At 38.3% G+C, this 23,036-nt stretch overlaps 1 protein-coding gene across 1 annotated transcript in view; it reads right to left on the bottom strand.

The window, feature by feature from the left end:
* Positions 1-469: 469 nt before the first annotated feature.
* FILIP1 (filamin A interacting protein 1) overlaps positions 470-23,036 on the bottom strand; it is a 179,316-nt gene continuing 156,749 nt past the window's right edge. The window contains exons 5-6 of the mRNA XM_008574281.1: positions 4,783-7,588; positions 470-810 (exon numbers count right to left, since the gene is read on the bottom strand). Of these exons, the coding sequence (XP_008572503.1) occupies positions 604-810; positions 4,783-7,588 (3,013 nt within the window). The 3' untranslated portion in view covers positions 470-603. The remainder of the gene's footprint in view (positions 811-4,782; positions 7,589-23,036) is intronic.

Raw genomic sequence — 23,036 nt, 5'->3', positions numbered from 1 at the left:
TGAATTTTATTAATTTTTATTAATTTTATTCAAATTATTTTCTGAAATCATCTTAGAGGCTTTCATTTTTGCAAAATTTTAGAGGTTCAAGCCCTGCAATAGGTATGAGATGTTTTTTTCCAGCACATAAAGCAAATTCAGGATTTGATAGAGGCAAATGACAATTGTTAAACTATGTCCTATTTCATAATAAAATTTTTGAAAAATAAAAAAATTATTGTGGAACAAGGCCTGTTAAATTAGGAAAAATGGGAGCCAGCCTTGGAGAGCATGTGATCCAGCTCCCACATCATACTGATGAAACTGAGGCTCAGATGGGTTAATTGATAGGTCCACTTGCTAGAAGCAAAGCCGGGACTAGAAGCCAGGCACTGTGTTCTCAACAAACCACATGCCAAACAGTAGTTTTGCTAATTAGTTCTGTTCTCCAGCATCAAAACAAATTCACAAAATAGGAAAGACACATGGCTATTAGTTGGTTATTTTATAAACAAGGTATTTAAAACTTAAATTAGTCCATGTAAAGAGTTGGCACAAACACAGGAAGGTTCGTTTTCACGGCAGCAGTAGCATCTGCACAACATACCCCCTTAGCCACTGCCCTCAGCCCTTCCCCCCTCCAAGAGAGGTAGCGCTGCTGGCTGCAGATTTCTTCAGCTCTATTTTCATAGACTGAGTCTCAGCTCGAGGCTCGAATTTGGTCAGATTTCCTGCTCCTGGGGCTGTCACTACTGGCTTTCCTGCTTTCATACCTTTTGACATAGGAATGCGGGTGGGTGTAGGCCGTTGGGATGACCCGTCTTGTCCTGCCTGTAAGAGAGAAAATACAGACACAAGGGAAATGTCGGTGAGTTCCCCCTGGATATGCCATCAAACTGAATAGTAGCAGAACTATTGTTTGGACCGGGAACACCACAGATAACCCTTCCCCTGATTAGCTCAGTTGGTTTGAGCATGGTGCCGATAACACCAAGGTCCAGGATTCCATGCCTGTACCAGCCAGCTGCCAAAAAAAAAAAAAAAAAAATTAACGAGACTTGGAGTTGGTATCTTATCCCCTCTGATTACCTCCCTATCCCCTCTTTTGAAACATCCGTGCTAAACTTTCTCTTCTCAAGCACTAACCTACCTCCCCTACTCTAACTGAAGATGGTCTTAACTCCAATTTCACAGAGAAAATATAGGCCACCAGAAAAAAACTCAGGCACCTTTACTCCTATTGTCTTCCAAATTATCTCCACTCTTCCTCCTTTCCTCCATTTCAGATAAAATGACCTCAGACTCCTCATTTTTTATTGTCACTCTGGACACACTTTCTTTCTTAAAGTGCTCCTGACACTCGCTTGCTGTGATTTGTTATATGAGTCTTACCAATTTACCTCCTGTCTCTGCTAAGCTTTCTAAAGCCTGAATAATGGCCCACTTATTTTAGGTGTATCAGATCCCATAAGTCAAGGACAACAAAAGGTTTGGGACACCCCTCTTAGAATTTAAACAATGAGGCTAGTTCATTTGTGCATTTATTCATTCAACATTTGTTGAGTGTCAGCTACACTTTAGGTATGGGGTTAGGCACTGACATGCAAAGAGGACGTTAGAAGTTCCCATTGTCATTCTTACTGGCTCCCTGTTCTACCTTGCCAGCCTTCTAAATTTGAATGTTGCCATTTTCCATTCTCAACCCTCTTTTAATTTTTTACATTCTCCCTGAGAATTGCCTTCATTATTACTCCATGGGTCCAAGCCCTAAGGCCTCTAGGCTTCAGTACTCTCCTGAAATGCAGATCTGTATTTCTAACTAATTGTTGGACATTTTCAGTGTCCCCCAAGCATCTCAGCTATAGCATGCCCCAAATTTTCCTTATCTCCTCCCCAAACAGTTAGTCTCCCTATATTTCTCATCCTATTCACCCAGACAGCCAAAGCAGAAACCCCAGAGTCATCCTCTATACTCAATTTGTCATGAAATCTTTTCAATTTTATCTTCAATGTATCTTTGTCCTTGTTTTCACTACCAAAGTTCAAGGCTACATCATCTCTAGCCTCGAGAATTGCAACAGCAGCCCTGTCCTTAGGCTCTGTTCCCTCCAACTTATCCTTTAAACTATTTTCTAGACATCTTTCTAAAACATAATCAATGTAATGTTTTTCTCATGATCATTACCCTTTCAGTGGCTCCCTTTAACTACTCTATGAGATTAAATGTCAATTTCAACAGGTGCCATAGGCCCTAGCCCCACCCCTACCACTGCACATCCAGGCCAGCTAGAGAGCCAGCCCAGTGCTCAGGTGGACCTGGGAGACAGGGGCCATGGGCCTTAGCCCCATCCCTGCTGAACATCCAGTCCAGAAATGGAAACAGCCACACAGGGGATCCTGAGACGGTGGCTGGGCCAACCCTGGCCCTGCCTGAAATCACATTCTAGAATGTACTTACCAACCATGGGTGTTTCTTTGGGATGTGTGACTTATCTGCTGATGTCCTTCACCAAATTTCTGCTTAGATTTTTCTAAATCATTTTTAAGAGATCCTGTCACAATAAGGATGTTAATCTTTGCATGTTTAAAAAAAATAGTGGAGAGTAGAATAATGGTTACCAAGAGGCTGGGAGGAGTAGGGGTTGGGGGGAAGATCAGGGATGAACTAATGGGGAAAAAACTATGCTGTCTACCCTAAGTGAATCATTGTGCAGGGTATGCATGTATTGACACTGTGCCCCACAAAAATAAATAAAATTGAATTTAAAATAAGATAAAATAAATGTCAATTTCATAATAAGACATGGGCCTCCTTTCTATATCTGACTCCAGTTCACTTCTCCATTTTCTGCTCTTGCATTTTCTTCCCATGCCCAACTGCAGCAGCACAATGGGACAGTTCGCCATTTCCCAAACATGACAGGCTCCTTCCCATTGTCATGCCTTTGCACATGCTGTTCTGTCAATATACCGTTTCCCTTCTCTTTCTTGAAAATCCCTCATCTGTAAAAACCTCCTCCTCTGTGAAGCATTCTCTGGTGGTTCCCCTGCACATACCTCTGTCATGGAACCACTAAGTACCTTCCAGTCCTGCCTCTCCCACTAAGTCAAGAACTTCTAAAGTCCTCTTTGCATGACAGCCCCTAACCCCATGCCTAAAGTGTAGCTGACACTCAACAAATGTTGAATGAATAAATGCACAAATGAACTAGCCTCACTGTTTAAATTTTAAGAGGGGTGTCTCAAACCTTTTGTTGTCCGTGATTTTATGGAATCTGATATACCTAAAATAAGTGGGCCATCATTCAGGCTTTAGAAAGCTTTGATACTTGTTTTGAAATCTTATTTGTGTATGGGGTTTAAATCAGTAGTCAAAAATGTTGCTACAAACGGTAAGGCTATCTTGATCTGACCCTTAAAATGGGAATATGTTACAGCAGAAAATCTGCTCTAAGTTACAATGGTTTACACCTCACTATTTTTTTTAATAAAATGCAGCAGAAAGAAGCAGGACCCTGAACAACCAAGTTTTGCTCTGTGTTGCCTAAAATGCAGTATTGAACCATTTGAGAAGGGTGAATGCTACTTGGCTCCTATAGAGCCAATAACTAAAAGCTTTACTGGCAAAGCAATGAGTAATTCATATTTTGATGTCTGTTTTGAGTCTACGTGCTCAGGGAATTAAAGTAAATTATATTGAGGATATGGGAAATTAAGCCACAGTTTCTATGCTTAAATTATGAGTTTCCTGTATTACTTAAAAGATTTTAATATATGCTGTAGAATTTGTTCAGTCTAGGAATCATAATTTAATTAGCTGAAATTAATATCTAAATAGCACATATTCTTCTCTAGTTACATTTACCAATTTCTCCCCAACAAACGAAGACAATCACTGGAAGTGTTTTGAAAAACAGAATTAATTTTTAAGCTCTGATTTTTGTACTTTGGTTGTGCTTTTTTATAATCATTCATTTGCCTTCCAGCAAGTTGTTACATAAATATTTATGAAACACCTTCTCTCCGCAAGATACGATTTTTTTTTTTTTTAAAGATGACCGGTAAGGGGATCTTAACCCTCGACTTGGTGTTGTCAGCACCACGCTCACCCAGTGAGCGAACCGGCCATCCCTATATGGGATCCGAACCCGTGGCCTTGGTGTTATCAGCACCGCACTCTACCGAGTGAGCCACAGGCCGGCCCGACGCAAGATACGATTACTTGAAATATAGTTTTTAGACATACAAATACTTCCTTTTTACTTTTAAAAAGTTTTTTTGTATTAAAATCTTTTAATCTTATTTTTGGAATACAGTATACTATGGCCATGCATAATCACATATCGAATATTTTAGATTATGGAAATATAACCTAGTAATGGTTTTAATTCTTTCTTCATGTTGACCATTTCCCCCAGTCTCCATTTTAAAAAGTACTTTAAACATAAAAATTGAATTTTTTTATTGAAATATAATTTATTATACATATTTGTGTGGTACAAAGATGACTATCAATAGTTACTGTATGAATTTTAAAACTGGCTACCATCTCAAAGAGGCCATCTTTGCAAGTATTTTGAAGGGTCTTCATAATTGACATAAATAAATGAAATTTTCCCTCAAAGTTGGCCCAAATTATCAAAATATTAGGTCTGCGTAGACAGTGTTCTAGGAAACATCTGTTGGTGGGTTCAGGTAGAGCAAGAGGCATATGGTTTTGTTTTACTATGAGTGCTGGGTTAGTCTCACCGCTCACTTTTCCCTCCCTCCACTGGCTTGCACTTTGGAACCTCTTCTACTCACCACCGACTGGGTTCCTCGGGTGGATGAGTTTGTGACCGGTGTTATGGTGATAGTGCTTGTCACTTTGCTCGCACCCGGTCGTGAAGAGAGATGGTTCCTGGGGGACCGAAGGACGGTGCCAGTGGAAACCTCCTTTTCAGCTGTCGTGTTGAGTGGTCGGACAGTAATGACTGGACTTACTCCTTCAGCTAAAGTCCCAGGGGATCGTTTAAACTGAGAACCTAAGTGAATGTGAATTTTATTGTCTTCCGTGGTTATGATATTGGCATTGGCATTGTATTTCCGTATTGGAGTTGACACAGTCTGTTTTTCCGGGGTGACTTTGAGGATAGTCCTTCCTATGGGCATTTCCTGGGATTCAGGAGAAACTGCAATCTCAGCTGGTGCTGCTGATGTAGACACTGTCATTATCTGAATGGGGGATGTAGGCCTGTCCACAAACGTGCCTCTTACACTTTCTGGGGTCTTCTCTCTGGAATATGTAGTAATTGTGACTGGGGACATGGCTCGTTCTGTGCCAAGAGCAGTATCTCCAGTTTTTGGTTTTTGAGACATAACATTTGGTGATGGAATAATGGTTATCCTTGGTTTCTGATTCCCTAAGGTAGGAATGACGGTGGTACTAGAAAAAAACTCTTCAGATGTCGGGCTCGTTATTTCCAAAGTCGCAGTACTGTTCTCGTGGTCTGGTGTCACGCGAATATGCAGGGGCTGGCCCTGCTTCGGCGAGAGGACGAGCTCTCCCGGGTGCCCTGGACTGCAGTTTGTGCGAGGGCCTTTCTCCTGAGTGATTGACGGGCCGTTTTCCCTTTTCCTCATCCATGGAATCCAAGACTTTCTCATGGTGAGCTCATTTGCAGCGGGAGGATACCTGTCTAGAACAGAGGATCGCTCCATGGGTTTTTTCAGTCCCACCTGTCGAAGATTGCTCATGATGTGATTTTCTTCTTGGAAGGACTTGCGAATGAACACAGCGGGCGTTTCTTCCTCCGCGGCGTCGCTGCTGACCGCGTCGGTCTGCACCCCTGTGGACGTCACCGGCACATCCACCATTCTTCTTCCGTTCACACTGGGGCGAAGGGCTCGGCTGTAGCGCTTAGAGAGCTCCAACTCTTTGGTCAGACTGAGGACCTCCTGCCCCATGCTTTTGTTCTTATTTTCTTCTTCCATAAATCTCTGTTGAAGGACAGAATAATCTACCTGGAGCTGGGAAAGCTGATCTTCTTTGTTCATTAATTCGTGAATCTTCTCTTTCAGAGCTTGCACTTCGGCTTTTAAGTCTCGACTCTTAGCTTCTTCCAACCGAAATCTGTGTCTTAGCTCAGCTTCCTGGCTCACGACCTCACCTTTCTCTATTGCTTTGTTCTTGGCGATCTGGTGCTTGATCTCCTCTAGTTGTTGAGAGAGGAAGTTAGCTTTATCCTGCTCAGTCCTAAATTTCTGCTCCAGTTGATCATACTCATCCTCCGTCTTCATTAAATCCCCTTCGACCACTTCTAATTGTTGGAGACGTTTCTTCAGTCGCTCAATTTCAAGTGTTAGTTCCTTAATCTTATTGTCTTCTGGGCAGGTGAGCTCAGGTCCTTTTCGAGACCTTCCTCTTGTTATTTCTCTTTCCACCTCTTCTATACCATCAAGTCTCTTCTTTAATAAGTCAACACTGCAGCTTAATTCAGAGGATTTTTCTTCTTCACTTTTCAGTTTGCCAATCAACTCATCCCTCTCTTTTGTCAAATTGTATACCTTTTCTTCCATTTCAGATTTCAGTTTTAAAAGCTTTTTGCTTTCTTCAATTAGTTTTTCAGTTACATCCATAACCTTTCCTTGTTCCACCTTAAAATTTTTATTGAGTCCATCCACTTTTCTCTCTTCTTGCTTTATTTTTTCCATCATATTTTTCCTTTCATCAACAAGCATCACCGTAAATGACTTCAACTTTGTAAGATCATCTTTTAGGCTTAATTCAGCCTTTTCCAATCTACTTTCTGAACATTCAAGTTCTTTAACTCGACTCTTGACCACCTCCAATTCATTTAGCAGATCTTTGGTTAAGTTCTTTTCTTTCTCCAGATTTAAATGTAGCTGGGTACATTCAGATTTACTCTTGCTAAATGCTTCTTCCAACTTCTCCAGTTCAGACATTCTCTTCTGTAACTTCTCAACTTCAAGTTTGAGCTCCTTACTATGGTGTTCTTCCTCCTGAAGCTTCTTCCTCAATTCTCTGCACTGGGATTCAGTTTTAGTGATCTCCTCGTCTTTACCCTCCATTTCAAGCACGCGCTTTCGGAGATTTTCCACTTCTGCCATGAGGCTAGAGTTTCCACATTCCCCTTTGGCAATTTTATCTCTTAATTCCTGAAGTTCTTCCTCTGCCTTTTGAAGATTTTTGTTGGTCTCTTCTAGCTCCTCGATTCTTTGAGTTAACCCAACCAACTTGAGTCTAAGTTGCCTGTTGTGAGACTCTTGATTAGCCAATTTAGCATTCATCTCTTCATGCTCTTGAGAAAACCTTGATGCCTTGTGTTCAAAATCCACTTCCAACTTGAGCAATTTCTGTCTGTCTTCTTTGGATTTGGAAGTAATGGCTTTGAGCTTTTCTTCTTCTTCCCTCAATTTCTGAGTAAGATCCTGTACTTTCTGGCTTTGCAGGCCAAGTTGCTCAATATGCATTTGTCTTTCATCCACCAGCATGAGTGCAAAGGACTTGAGTTTGACAAGCTCATCTCTTAGTTTATTGAGCCGCTTAGCGTTTTCCTTTTCTTTGCGGGCTTGGTAAGCCTTTTCTTGTTCAAGGAGCTTTTTCAATCTAAAAAACAAAATGTATGTTAAAAGACTCATCAGCAAATAGGCTTAAGTCTTAGATATTAAACAAACAACAAAATGCTTCTACACTAGATCCTTTATCAATTGCTGTAATATCAAGGCTTAACAAATAGCCATTACTGAAACTAATCAGAAGTCAGGATATTGGTTACTGCTAGAGAGTGCTGGTTATTAGAAGTGGGCATGAGGAAGGCTTTTGGGGTACTTGTTTCTGTTTTATAATTTACGTGCTGGTTATACAGGATTGTTCAGCTTTGAAAATTTTAGTGAGCTGAACACTTATGAGTACCTTTCTGCATGCATATTGTACTTTAATAAAATAAACATTAAGTAAAACTTAAGTTGTACAATAATAATGACTATTTATATAGTGCTTTCTGTATTTAAGGCACTAGAATTTATTTACTTCATCATCACAGCAACCCTATGAGACAAGCATTGCTATCATCCCCATGAGGAAAATGAAACACAGGGGACTATGTAACCTGCCATAGATCACAGTCAGAAAGTGGCAGGGCTGGGATTCAATGCAGCCAGTAGGATTCCAGCATCCATGTTCCTCACCTCTGCATCATATAACTTCAAGAGAGAAATTTACTTTAAATGAAAGGGAAGGCTTAGAAAAGAAGAACCTTTGGGTTTTCTTATTTAAACCCTTGAAATAAACTGTGTAACTATTACCTGATAGGGACAAGGCAAGAAAGGCTTCCTGATACAAAAGCTGATCTACATAAACTGATTTTAGTTTACATCAGAAGTGGCACAGGATTTTGTTTCAGTTTTTTATTTAAACAACTTTTTTGATAGAGTACTAGGTAGGGAGGAAATCTGAATTACTAGCAATACAAAAATGTGGCAGCTACAGGAATTATGTTTCACATGTATGTAACACATTTGAATGTGTATATGTATAGCTTTAAAAAGTAGAAATATAAATATACCAGAGTTATTATTTACCATTCTTGTGTCAGCCAATTAACTCGTACCAATTTTAATAGTTATTTTTATATGCCATAAAAGCAGAGCTAAAATTATAATCATAATCACCATGTTAGTGTAAGAGTGCATTTTAGCAATTAATTTGTTTATAATAGAAGCAACTTATAAACACACTAACACGTACTTGTTTGCTTTAAGCACATTTTACTCTTTCATTATATTTTTCACCTCTATTATTCTGACTGATTTATTTTATATTTATGCCTAGATTAGCTGTTAGTCAAGTAAATAGAATTTAATAGTCTCACACTGCACTGCACAAGAAATGATTGGACATACGTATAGAAGCCATTTATAATGAAATCCAGAGTCAGATAATTACTATAGAAATATCTCTGATAATGTCATTAATTTTTTATAAGAATTTATTTTTATAAACTATACCTTGTGTCTAAGCATCTCTAAATAAAATGCATAGCTTCTGAAAAATATATATAACAAAACAAAAACACAGAAACAAAAACAACAACAAAACAAAAAACAAAAAAATAATAATGACTTCCTCCCTAAAATGGGCAGAAAAGATTGTTTTCAAACCCTACAGACCCACATGAACAATACTGCAATAGCTTCACTAACTGTGGTCCTTACATGTATACAAGGGCATTTATTGACCATCTTCTCTTTTTACTTGGAGTCAAAACAACTGAAATAATGTCATAGAACCACCCAGTAAGAGAAAGTTTAGAGGATATTTTCAACATAAAATGCCATTTTCAAATTCCTTGACCTTAAATAGACTGTCAGAGAATATTCATTAAACACATCACTGCTTTCAATTCTAAGCTTAAGATGTTAAAATTTCTAAGAATATATTTTTAAGAATCCTATGCCTCGGGCCAGCCCGGTGGCGCACTGCTACAGTGCGCCGCTTGGGAAGCACGGCGGCGCTCCCGCCGAGGGGTCGGATCCCACGTGCAGACCGGCCACTCACTGGCTGAGCGAGGTGCGGGAGCAACACCGAGGGTTGCGATCCCGTAGCCGGTCCTGGTCCGGTACGGGCGCCACACTGAGGGTTGCGATCCGTGGCCGGTCACGAAAAAAGACAAAAAGGAAAAAAAAAAAAAAAAAAGAATCCTATGCCTCTATGCTCTGAGAGGCAGTGGGTTGTAGTGGCTAAAACATAGGCTTTAGGGTCAGACATAGCCCAATCTGAATTCTGGCTCTGCCACTTTCTAACTGTGTAACCTCTGATCAATCACTGCAACTCTCTGACTCCATTTTTTTCACTTGGAAAGGAAGGAGGGATGAATATTAATACCTATCTTGTAGGATTATTCTGAAGATTAACTGAGATAGTATAAATAAAATAACCGATACATAGATTCAATACATGGGTGTAATAAAACAGGAAAACAAATATAAGAACTAGAGAGTATGCTATTCCCTCCATTTGGAAAGACTCTCAGTGCTTTCTATATTTATATTTAATCAGTAAATATTTGTATGTCATTATCCTGTCTTGATAGTAAAACCTGGGACACTAATGTTTCAGCCAGAGAAAAGCAGAAGGCATTTTGATCAATAGGAAATCCTATGAGCTAGAGTATGACCTTAGCAGGAATTTGGCTTCCAGGAAACCAGATTTTTCAGATTCTCCTAGCTGTGATTATTTCTCTTTTTCTCGTCCCATTAGCTCTCCCTCCTGTCCTTTTCTATCATATCTTAAACCATTCCTATCTCATAGTTAAGGTGGTGTGCTCCCCAAACCCATTTTCCCAGTTGGTGCAGCTGAGGGTCGGATCCAGGATCAAGATGAAGTTGCTGGGCTCAGCTGAGAAAGTCTGTCACTAGCCTTCTGCATGAATAGACCTGCATTCAAACTTTTCATAGGCAAGACATCAGGATGGGAATGACAGGTAAATTGTGAAGACTTTGCAAAAGGTAACTGGCATGGGCTTTGTGACTGCTCACTCACTGACAAGAAGGGAGAGAAAGAAAGAAAAAAATTACGTTGAGGGCTTGGGTCTGAATAACTGAAATAATGATATCATAACAAGAATAGGAAAAATAGGTGGGAAAGGGTTTTGGTAGAAAATTGAGGCAACAGCAAGAGAGTCAAGTTGAAATGTAGAGGCAATTAGAAATGTAGTGCTTTGGATATAAGTCCTATAAATTTCACAGTCCATGTTTATCTTAACCCTATTACCCTAAGGCCTCCCCACTGTCATCACCCCAGTCCAAGCCCTGAGCACCTTTTGCTAGTAATTCTAAACAGCATCTTGACTGGTCTCCTCACATCTCGGCTCTGCCACTTCTTAGTTGTATGATCTTGGACAGGTTAGATAATCTATCTGCATACCTCAGTTTCCTCACTTATAATTTAGGCACCAAAACAGCACTTGATTCATAGGGTTTGTGTGAAGTGCATATTAATTAATGTATGAAAAGCACTTAGAACAGCGCCTGGCCCATAAGAACTGTAGTTTTAGCTACCTTTATTCTTATTCTTATTCTTATTATTTACTCTCACCCAAATACAAATGTGATCATGTCCTTTCCTGTTTTCCATGGCTTCCTACTGCTCTAAGAATAGAGGTGTGAAAGTCATAACGTGGCCCAGCATGATTTAATTCCTGACCTCTTTGGCAGGTTCATTTCAAGTCGACCTCTCCCCTGTCTAAGCTCCTAGCATTCCTTGCATATGCTGTGCCCTCTGTTTAGTATTCTTCCCTGCTCCTCCTTTTAATCTGACACACACACCTCAACATGCCTGGCTGGCTGTTCATCCTTCAAGTCACACTTCAATGTCACTTCCTCCAGGAAGCCTTCCCCAATCAACCCAATTAAGTTAGATCTTCTTATAGACCACCCATAATACCCTGCAGTCTTCCTTTATAGTACTTACCAACTCATAATTTTTTAATGTCTGCCTACCTCTGTTAATGCAGGTTCCATGAGGGTCAGTGTCATGTCTGTCTTGTTTGCCCCCTAGCACAATGGTGCTCAAGAAACATTGACTGAATACATTATTCATGATAGCCAAGATACAGAAGCAACCTAAGTGTCCATCAGTGAATGAACTGATAAAGTAAATGTGGCATATGTACACAATGGAATACTGTTCAGCCTTAAAAAAGAAAGAAATTCTGTCATTTGCAATAATATGGATGAAACGGGAGGACAATTATGCCAAATGAAATAAGTCAGGCACAGAAAGACAAATACTGTATGATCTCATTTATAATCTAAAAAAGTCAATCTCATAGAAACAGTAGAAAGGTGGGAAAGTAGAAGCTGGGAGGAAAGGACAGTGAAAGAGGAATGGGGAAAGGGAGAGGTTGATCAAAGGATACAATGTTTCAGTTAGACTGGAGGAGTAAGTTTTACTGATCTATTGCCCTGCATGGTGGCCACAGTTTGTAATAACGTATATTTTAAATTACTAAAAGAATAGATTTTTAATGTCCTCACCGCAAAAAATAAGTTGGTGAGGTGGTGGATATGTTAATTAGCTTGACTGAATCTTATTACAATGTATACACGGATCAAAACTTCACAATATACCCAATAAACATATTATTATTTGTTGACTGGATAAACGAGAGAAAGAATGAATAAGTTTGAGCTAGAAATATAGATTTGAAAGTTACCTATATAGAGATGTGTTAAGTCGCTCACAATTCTGAGCTGAGTATTAATTTTTCTTGAATGAATATTACAGTTATTATTAGGCCAGTAATTTGATATTAATAGTGGCTATTAGGCAGGGGGTCTCTTCAATCTGCTGAGCAATGGCCTCCCTTGAAGAATGTGGTCATTCTGGTTGTCAGTCTCCTACTGAAGGAGGGTATTCCTCAACTGGGAAACCTTGAAAGAGAGGGCTCCCTGTGGACTGAGCAAGGTAACCCTTACTACCTGTCTACCTTTAGTACTGGAGAAAGAAAAACCTCTACTCAACCTATAACATGGCTATGTTAACATTAGAACCCTAAACAATATTTTATAGAGCAAGCTGAAATAAATATTCTCGTCTCTCTCATAGGTTTTTCTGTTTCTTTTTAAGCCATTTTTGTTTTATTTGCTGGTTTGTTTGTTTTAGTTCTTTTTTAAAAAGTTCTAAGCTCTGCTACAAAGAAACGAGAGAAGGGATTTTTACCCACAGTTGGAGCAGTACACCTCTGGGGTCTAGTGGGAGGAACAGTGGTAATGAAAGTGAGGGAACTCTCAGGAGGAAGGAAAATCGTAGGGGATCGTAGGGCCATTTTGTCAGCCATCCCTACCAGGAAACTCTTACAGTACCAAAAGTTTGTTGATGTTTGAATTTCTATTTCCATAGGGATTTTCATAGGGAGGGGACATTCCCTTAGACATAGATATAAATGGGTTCTCCAAAGGAGAAAATATATATATATACACATATATTTATTTATTTAAAAAGAAAAAAGGAGAAAAAAATGAATTAGTATGCTGATTCTCATCAGCACTTACAGATAGAGCCCTAAGTATTCTGAAATCACATTAATTCTTAGCAGGTTTTTAATTTTCTGCAAGCATTTTATTTTATTTAGAGGACAAAGGAAGACAAGAAAATGATCTAATAGATTTTTTAAAATTCTCTCACCCTTCTTAATAACTATTCTTAAATGTATTCTTCATTTCTCATTTTATGCTGAATAAAATTATATTTGTATAACTTACAAATGTGTCATTTACAAGCATGTTCAGAAATTTAATTATTTTCACCTAGAAGATTTTTAAAGTGTAGGCCCAAGTGTTCTATAATTGTTGATGGTGTACACATTTGTCAATTCTCATCAAATTGTATAATTAAAATTGGTGAATTTTATTGTATGTAAATTATGTCTCGATAAAAAAATAGAGAAAAACAAAAAGCCCTGGAAACTGTTCCAAGATGTCACATAAAGTCAAAAAGGTTGTAAACAAATATTATAAGAGAGTAACAAAATATGATAGAAAAAATAAAATTGGTTATTAATCTTAAGGCAGAAAGAGGTAAAAGGAGAGGTGGAAAAGATAAAGAGAAGAGGGCTGACTTATTCAGGTGGGTTTGGAAGGGCCAACAAGAAAACTTATTCTGGGGAAGTAATGTTTCAAATCCTAAAAAATCTCTAGTCCTAATATTATTTCAAGAGGCACTTAAAAAGTGCCCCCTACAATTTTTGCTAATACCTAATTTTTTTTCTTTTTTCTATTTTTTTTTTTTTTCTGACCAGTAAGGGGATCGCAACCCTCGGCACGGTGTTGTCTGCACCATGCTCAGCCAGTCAGCACACCAGCCTCCCTATATAGGATCCAAATCCGTGGCCTCAGGGCTACCAGCACCGCACTCTCCCGAGTGAGCCACGGGGCCAGCCCCTAATACCTAATTTTTAAAAAAATAATAAGGAACAGAAAGAAAGATCTAGGCAGCGTAAGTGCTTTATTGTTTCATTTAATTTTCACAACAACCCTTTGAGCAAGGTATTACTGTACCATTTTATAAATAAGAGAAGTTATTTGACTTAGTCAAGGGAACATAACTAAATAGGGGCAGGTTGGGATTTTGAACCAGATCTATTTGCACACTGTGTTTTAATAACGATGCTATTCCTCAAATAGATACTACCTGGGCAGCTCAAATTTGCAAGACTTTGTTTAGGTTAATTTCATCTTACTTGGTTCATTCTACCCTAGAATTATCAAGATCCCCCTTGAACTCTGTTTTGTCACACAACATATCAGCTTATACTGAGCATTGTGTCAATGGCAAAATACTCCAATCATTAATGAAAAGACAGGTCAATGCATAGAGCCCTTCAAACCACTCTCAAATATCTCCCTCCTGCTGACATCAATCCATTCAGTAGCATGAACATTGTCCTTCTATTAGCTATGAGCCCACAGCTGTTCATTCTTTATCCCTTCTGAGCTCCCATTCCTCCCCTATGAACCTGATCCAACCACATCTTTTTCATATGAGTCAACTACAACCACTTCTTTCAGATGCTTAGGCCTAAATCTAGAGTCATCCTTGAGTCCTCTCTTTCTCTCACATCCCTACATTTAATTCCTCAGCAAATTTCATCAACTCTACTTTCAAAATACATTCCAAAACCAACTACTTCTTATCTCCTCTATTGCTACCATCCTGGCACAAGCCACCACCATCTCTTATCTGGGTTAACACCTAATCTGACTTCCAGCTTCCACTCTTGTCCACACATAGTCTGTTCTCTTCCGAGAAGCCAGAACAATCATAAAAAGAAAGGTAAATCAGATCACATCACTTTACTTGTAGAAAGAAGGAAAAACAGGGCAGTGGGCACAAGAGACAGATAGGACAAGATCAATATTTTAATTTTTTTAATATATATATATTTATACACAAAGGTACTTCAACAAATTTGTGGAAGAATACAATTAAAAGATCATCCGAATCTTCCCATGAACTTTTTGAAGACCCCTCATATATGGGAGAGATATTAACATGTTCCCTCTTATTTTAATACTCTTTATTTTCCTTATAGCAGTAGTCAATAAAGAAATAATGATAGCATGACACTATTAATAAAGAATTATAGAATATCACCATTTTGCAATGCCCGGTGAAATAACAGATGTAGCTAATGTTCACTAATGTCTCTCAAAAAGAGAGACAGCCAGGCGTTGTATATATAGGTACACACCTGCACTTATGAAATATTCTTATCAAAAATAATTGAATCTGAATCAGAGGAAGGTCTTACAATTAATTACTAGTTTACAGGAAAGACATTATGAAATGACATTTCACATTATGAAATCTGTGCTTCACATTATGAAAATGTAATCAGAAAAATCCAAAATATGTGCAATTATATGGGATAAACAACATAGTTTCTTCAAAAAATAACTGCAAAATGAAAAAAAGAGCAGGGAGGGATAAGATTAAAAAAAAATAGAAGACATATCAACTAACTGTAATCTTTTGGATTCTTATTCAAACTATTTTGTTTTAATGAGACAATTGGAAAAATCTTGTTGTTGAAGAATTACTATTAAATTTTAGGTTTGATAATGGATTAAGGTAATATTTTTTAAAGAGTACTTATCTATTAGTAATACACGTTGAAATGTGTATAAATGAAATAATCATTTGGTATTTATATCAAAATAATCCAGGGGAGTGGGAATAGATGAAACCAACTGGTCATGAGTTGATTCATTGTTGAAGCCAAGTGATGGGTACATGAGGGTTCATTATACTATTCTCTTGATCTTTGTAAATGTTTGAACACTTCCATAATATAGTTTTTTAAAATTTTCTTTTATAATCGTTAGCTTCACTGTCTCCCCCCAAGTCTCAGATCCTCTGGTCCTGGTCATATTTTATCTTCCTTACAGTGCCATTTAACTCTCACATTTGTCTGTGATTGTGGGTGATTCTTTCATTTCCTTCCATGTTAATAAATTATGTTTGTTAGAGATTTTTACTTCTTCCTTATCGGGATCCATTTGATGCATAGTCAAACTTATGCTAGAAAAAGTATTCTCAGTTCTGTTCTATTCCACAGATATTTGTTAATTTAGATATTTGCTAATTTTCTTCCTTTGTAGAGCCTAAGGACACACTTTTTGGGGGGAAAAGGGAAGTGGGAGTTTTTTTTAGCCTCATCTTGATTATCCATTCTTGCAATAAACACCTCCTCGGAACAGTTGTCAATCTGTGCTCCTGAAGACTCAGGGGCACACATGCCTACATCCATTCTCACTTCTCTTCCTTGGAAAGAAAACAGTGTAAGATTTCATGGGTCCTTTTCCGCAACATTCTTGACACTCCCACTTTTCAATCATTTCTTAAAATCTATCAGAATTAACCTCGGAGAAACAATTGTCTCTTTGCTTTCATAAGATGTTGTCACTTGTCACCATCTTAATCCATTGAACTCCATTTTGAAACACTGATGTCACCAAAAAGTCATCCTAGGCTTGTTTCTCAGCCAGACCATGCTAATTTCCCTTCTCAGCACACTGTTTTCACTTTTCTTCAACTCTCCCTGTATGTATGCTTCTCTGTCTTTCAATAGAGAGGGCAGGTTAAAACTAGCAAGGGCATGATAGTAATTAAAGATGAATGAACCTCAAAGGAGTCAAGCTTGCATGTATTTGAAGTCTTTAATCACAATGCATTTTTTCCCAACTAGAGCATAGGACAGTGCTAAGCAGCTTGTTAACATGATAGGGCATGATTTTACCAAATGACTGAGGAAGAAGTGTTACTTTTTAATAAGTCACCTCAGTTTGTCAAGATGGTGACTATTATACTAATTATCCAGAATTAACCTAATGTCCCTAATATACTGTGCAGGGCTAGGATTAGAGAGAAGTGGATGAGGCTGGGTCATGCAGCTGCAGAGTCAGATTCTGTCCTCATTTGAAATGTTGATATATTCTTCATCATGGATTTTTTTGCATTAATTTTGATTTTTTAAAAACAATAAATTAGGGCCAGCCCGGTGGCGCACTCGGTAGAGTGTGGCGCTTGGCAGCACGGCGGCGCTCCCGCTGAGGGTTCAGATCCCATATAGAGACCGGTCCGCTCACTGGTTGAGAGTGGTGCGGGCGCGACACCGAAGGTTGCGATCCCATTACCGGTCACGAAAAAAGACAAAAAAAGGAAAAATAAATAAATAAATTAATTAAAATATAGTGTATCTTGCTTACTGAGTTTTTTGGCACCCCATTAAACTTTTCACCGAAGGTGAGAGCCTCACTTGCCTACCCTAGTCCCAGTTCTGATTACTGGGTGTTAGAGAATCATTTTTTATGTATAAAGAAATGGTGGGTCCTTCATAAGAGGACACAAATTTTTGAGCTGTTTTTGTTTTGTATTTCGTAGCAGTGGGAATGAGTTTACAAAAGCCCTTGTACATTCTTTCCTCTTCCACTCTTGTGAAGACCAGCAAGCACTACTTTACAGCATCTGATCTCAAATTTTTTGAACCTAGCTCAGTGTGGTGGGACAGAAGGCCTATCTCACCCATCCCCACTCTGAAAAGGAACATGGTGATAAAAAATTGAAAGAAAAAGAAAAGAAAATCAGTAAATTTGTTGCCAGCAGCTTTTGTGAACTGCTTTTACTTCATAAGAGAAGACCCTGTAGTGATATTTATGATTTTGTTATAAAACTATACCTTATAAATTTTTTAAAATCCAGTAATTTTATTACACTTACTTTGATAGTATAATCCAAGTAATTCCACACTCAATCTTAGCCAAAAGGCCAAGAAGCAATAATCCAAGTAATTCAAGTACCACACAAAAACAAATCTCGGGCAGACTATCACAAATGAAGTATACTTTTCATCATATTTTGAAGGGATTATGTATAATTCTGCTCTAGAATCAGCATGTTGATGATGTGTCTTAAAAGCTAGTTGTTGAAAATTATAAACCAAGGATATGCATTATGTCCCCTCTGTGGGTTAGCCCAACAAACCACAACAAACTAAACTGATTATGAAGTTTAACCCACAGGAATTTATCTTTAAAATGCACAATGGCAGCAACCGGAAACCATGAAAAGCTCACGGCTGCTAATACATTATTCTTCTTGTATATTATGAGATTTCCTATGACCAGGTGAGCACACACTCAGTAAGTGTTTGCAAACAGTAGATAGCAGCCAGACTCCACTGTAAAAACCGATTAAGTCTTCAAGAAAATCTAGTAACATACTAATTTAAATTTACAAATGCTATACTTAAAAATAAATTACTTAGTATATTACTTGTAAATAGCTCTTAGTCATAGTGAAAATTAAAGTCTTTAAGGATTGTTAGTCATTTGCTCATAGGAACCGCAGAAATGGCTGGTGTTTTCTGATAATTTGCTGCCCATCAAGAGGCCCATATTTGAGAATTACTGTTTGAGAGGGAGCTCTCTGGCCACATACTCTAGTATAAAGTTCTCTGACTTATATAGAAATATAACCATGAATCATTAATTCATTCAGTAATTCAACAAAGATGGGTTGAATAACCCCTCCCCATTGTCAGTGTATTAAATGCTAGGAATAAAAAAATAGACTGTAAGGCTATGTAAAAAATGCCATTTGTGCTTTAAATATTGGTTATCGAGGGACACTCAAGGTGGGGAAGTGAATGGAGTTGTTGCTCCAGGCTTTTGCAATTGCCATTCCCAATACTCTGCCCCTGCTGTCAGGAAGACAGCCATATGGCACCTTTGTGACAAGTAGATAAAGGTCCCTCCCTCTCTGTGAAACTAGTCCCATGCTGGGGTGTCTGGCTTGATACACTGAAGAAAAACTGGATTTCAGCCCCTTTCTTTCACTAGTCAGGCACCCAGCAAGCTACAACCTGTACAACTGCAATGGATTAAATGTTTGTATCCTCCCCAAAGTCCAAAATGCATATATTAAGATCCCAACCGCCAATGTGATAGTATTAGAAGGTCATTTGGGAGGTGATTAGGTCATGAGGGTGGAGCCCTCATGAATGGGATTAGAGCCCTTAAAGAGGGACTTCAGAGAGCTCCTTCTCACTCTCACCTGTGAGAAAAAGGAAAAGACTGCAGCCTGCAGGACCTGACCATGCTGACAACCTTGATCTTGAACTTCCAGCCTCCAGAAATGTGCGAATAAAATTTCTGTTGGTTACAAACCACCCACTCTACAGTAGTTTGTTAAAGCAGCCTGAACTAAGACAACAGTACAGAATAGCCCTATGGGCTCTTCTTTCTCATCCTCCAGGTTTCAGTTCATATCCTTTCCCCAGAGAGGACAACAATAGGCCTTTTATTCTGTTTTCATATTTCCTAAGTTGTTTGAAAGTGTTTTCAAATACAATCTCAGACTGATCAGATGAAACATTTTTAAAACAAGAGAAAGCAGATATTATTCTTTCTTTGTGATGATGTTTTTAAAGAATCATCTAAGTAAATAAATTTACTTAATAATTTTCACAAAGAACAGAAAAAACCATGAACCACAGAAGTTTGTCACTAAATGTGTAGCCTTGGGCTCTCCTGTCCAGGTAGCCCCTTCACCTTCCCTTCTTAACCCAAAGAAGACTTGTGTCTCCCATTCCCATGTGTTGCCCAGGTTCATGACACTAATTATGGGATGCTCCATCTAGGAAACACTTGTGCATTACTCTGTCCCTCAGAAAATAAGTTAAATGGGATGGGTTCCCTTAGAGAAGCCAGACAGCGGGGAGGATACTTAGAAGCAGGTAGGATTTAGGTCCCTGAAATCACAGTATGAGGGTATCCTCCCATATGCTTAAGTAGAGGGGCTCTCCCCTGTGGGATGCACTTGGGATCACACAGAAAATGAGGGTAGGAGCTGGCAGCAGGAACGAGATCTCCTGAGACTCTGCCAACGAGCTGAAGACAGTCCACAAAGGAATCATATACATCATTTTACTCCATACATGCTTTTATAGAGTGCTGGGCAAAAGTCATGGTTTTAAGCTTATACATTATGGGAACTCACAATATAAAAACATATTCTATTGTAAAACTTTTCATTAAGATACTATTAATCTAAGTTGTCTTTGGGGTAAATCTATTTTCATAAATTTGTTTAAAATAATGTAGACATGGGGCCGACCCCATGGCGCACTCGGGAGAGTGCGGCGCTGGGAATGCAGCAACGCTCCTACCACGGGTTCGGATCCTATATAGGAATGACCAGTGTGCTCACTGGCTGAGTGTGGTGCGGGCGACACCACACCAAGGGTTGTGATCCCCTTACTGGTCACGAGAAAGACAAAAAAAAAAAAAAAAAGTGGTTCCCGGTGGTGAAAAAAAAAAAAATAATGTAGACATGGGGCCGACCCCATGGCGCACTCGGGAGAGTGCGGCGCTGGGAATGCAGCAACGCTCCTACCACGGGTTCGGATCCTATATAGGAATGACCAGTGTGCTCACTGGCTGAGTGTGGTGCGGGCGACACCACACCAAGGGTTGTGATCCCCTTACTGGTCACGAGAAAGACAAAAAATAAATAAATAAATAAGTTTTAAAAAATTAAAAAAAAATAAAAAGTGCTTCCTGATGCTGAAAAAAAAAAAAATAATGTAGACATGAATTAAGTAGCAAATTAACTTAAGTACATAAATCCCTTATAGTAGTGTATTTCCATGCATTTATTTAGTTGGAAAAGTAAACCTCTCCCTCTTTAAAATGATAGTAGAATTTATTGCCATTGTAGCTAACAGTTTTAAAAAAGCTTTTAAATATAAGTGTATGTGAAATTTTATTAAATATTTTAAAAATTATGTTAACATTTATTTAATAAATATTTTACCCAGTTTTGGAACAACTTTAAAACTAATGCAAAAAATAAAAATTAAAACAATAAACAAAACTCCAAAATCCCAGACTTAATTTTGTATTGATCTTGACTATTGTTAATTTAGAAAAAAAAAACATGTGAGCACCCTTCTGTTGTGAAAAGGAGTTTTACAAGTAAAGAGAAGTTCATCCAGTCACATGGAATTAAGAATCCAAGACAATCAATGTAATGAACCCAAGATTTTCATCATGATTGAATCTGAGATTTTCACCACTTTAAACACAGAGACAAAACATTATTAACAATCAGTTATACAAATTAAATCTACCCAAATGAAAGCCATATCATCTGGCTTTGTGTTCAAATTTCTATACAATAGGTCATACGAACCTAAAAATCATGCTAGAAAAATTTGGTTTTGGCCAAATGAAGTTCTTTTGTGAAAGACTTACACGGTACCCTCCAGCCCTACTGAGCACCGAATACAAGCTATTTATTTTGATATACTCTGCTGAACTCAGACAAAGTTTTTTTGGCATTTTGAAAAATTACTAAAGTTGAACTTTTTACACAATTGTTTAACATAGTCCAAACTTTAATCTCATTCTCACTTTGAAATAAAACTTCCTGTTTGCTTTATTATTCTTGTTTTCACTGCCACACTGAATGTTTCAGAACAAATGTGGCTTTCTTTGGGTCACTATGCATTCTAACTGATTGCCGACTTTTATGAGCCTTTTCCACATATGTAAAGAGAGATCTGCAGAAAATCCACATAAAAATAATAACAACAACAAACCTTTGAAAATAATATTTTACCTCAAATTAGTTTTTTGCTCATCAAGAAATCATAAATTAGAAGATACATTTACAGTGTATAGAAATGCTGTCTATTATAAGCCTTCAGAACACATTAGTAGGACTGGGTAGTAAGATAAGAGATTTTTCAGTTCTGATACAAACTCCCCAATGTTTCTGTAGGATGAGATTACTTCTCCCCTCGCTAGAAAAACAGGAGCACTCCTCATACCACAACAAAGTGCATCGTGGCTGGTTCCAATCAAGGATTCTGAGGCATCAAAGAAAGTCACGATAAGCTGGTAATTTTCAAGGGTTTCACCATCCACCCTCAGTAAAACTTGTAGCTGTAAGCTGAAAGGTTGTCGAGTTCTTACAGCTCTTGTCAGATTATTCTGGGTTCTACAAATAAGTGTACAAACCCAGCTTCCAAGATGCTCTTTGCAATCACACTTAGAAATGAGTTTACTGCCAAGAAAGCCTATTAACAAATGAAATGCGCATGGACAAGACTAACATTGCTTAAATCAAAACAGATCTTGACTTCCTTACCTTAATACTAGGAAGCATAGTAGCTTTTGTTTTTGTTTTTGTTTTTAAGAGGGGGTACTGAAGTTTGTTCAACAGCAGCAGGCCGTGCTCAGCCACCTACTCCACAGGGAATTAACCGTCACATTCCAGCCCTGTCATCAGAACAATGAAAGGTGAATGTTGTGCAAAACAGCTTGGGACCACTAACTGATGATGTCATTCCTCCCTTATATGGTTCATTATTGTGCAGATTTACTTTGGTCTGTGAGAAGGGGTGGAGCTGCTCAGGACTGGAAGGGAAGGCAGCTCTTAAGAAGCAAAGCAATTGAACGGGAATTATGCTCCACACTGAGGAAAATGCACTGGGGAGAGGGGTGAAGTTGGGGAGGAAGAATGAGATAAAGAAAAGATATGCATAAAACGTCAAATGGGCCTCACTCCTGATTTTTCAAACTAGCTAAACTATACGGTTCTATTCAGCACATGCTGGAATTTAAATAGGGATCCCACTAAAGCCTCATCATTCAGCCAACAGGAGAGAATTCGTGTTTCAACCGAAGTGCCAGTTAATTTAATTTAATTTACTTGTATCTAAATAGAAATACCATAGTGTGGGCTACAGAATACCAAGTACCCTTTTGTTTAAAGATCATTTTGTCTTTAGAAAAATGTTTTACCTGAATTTTTTTCCCTGAGTGTTTTTTTAAAAAACTGCTGTCCACACAAACGAAAATGGTTGAATACATTTAGCCAAATTTCAAGGAGTGCCTACATCACCATTCATACAAAATGTTTTCAAAATCTTCTATCACCTTCAAACTAGTTTTCTCTCTTCTCTCTTATTTCTTCTTCTTCCTTTCTT

This window comes from Galeopterus variegatus, unplaced genomic scaffold (genome assembly GCF_000696425.1).
Source record: "Galeopterus variegatus unplaced genomic scaffold, G_variegatus-3.0.2 Scaffold1027, whole genome shotgun sequence".
Classification (NCBI taxonomy): Eukaryota; Metazoa; Chordata; class Mammalia; order Dermoptera; family Cynocephalidae; genus Galeopterus; species Galeopterus variegatus.
The sequence above is the reverse complement of the archived record's forward strand: the minus strand, read 5'-3'. Positions and strand labels throughout refer to the sequence as shown.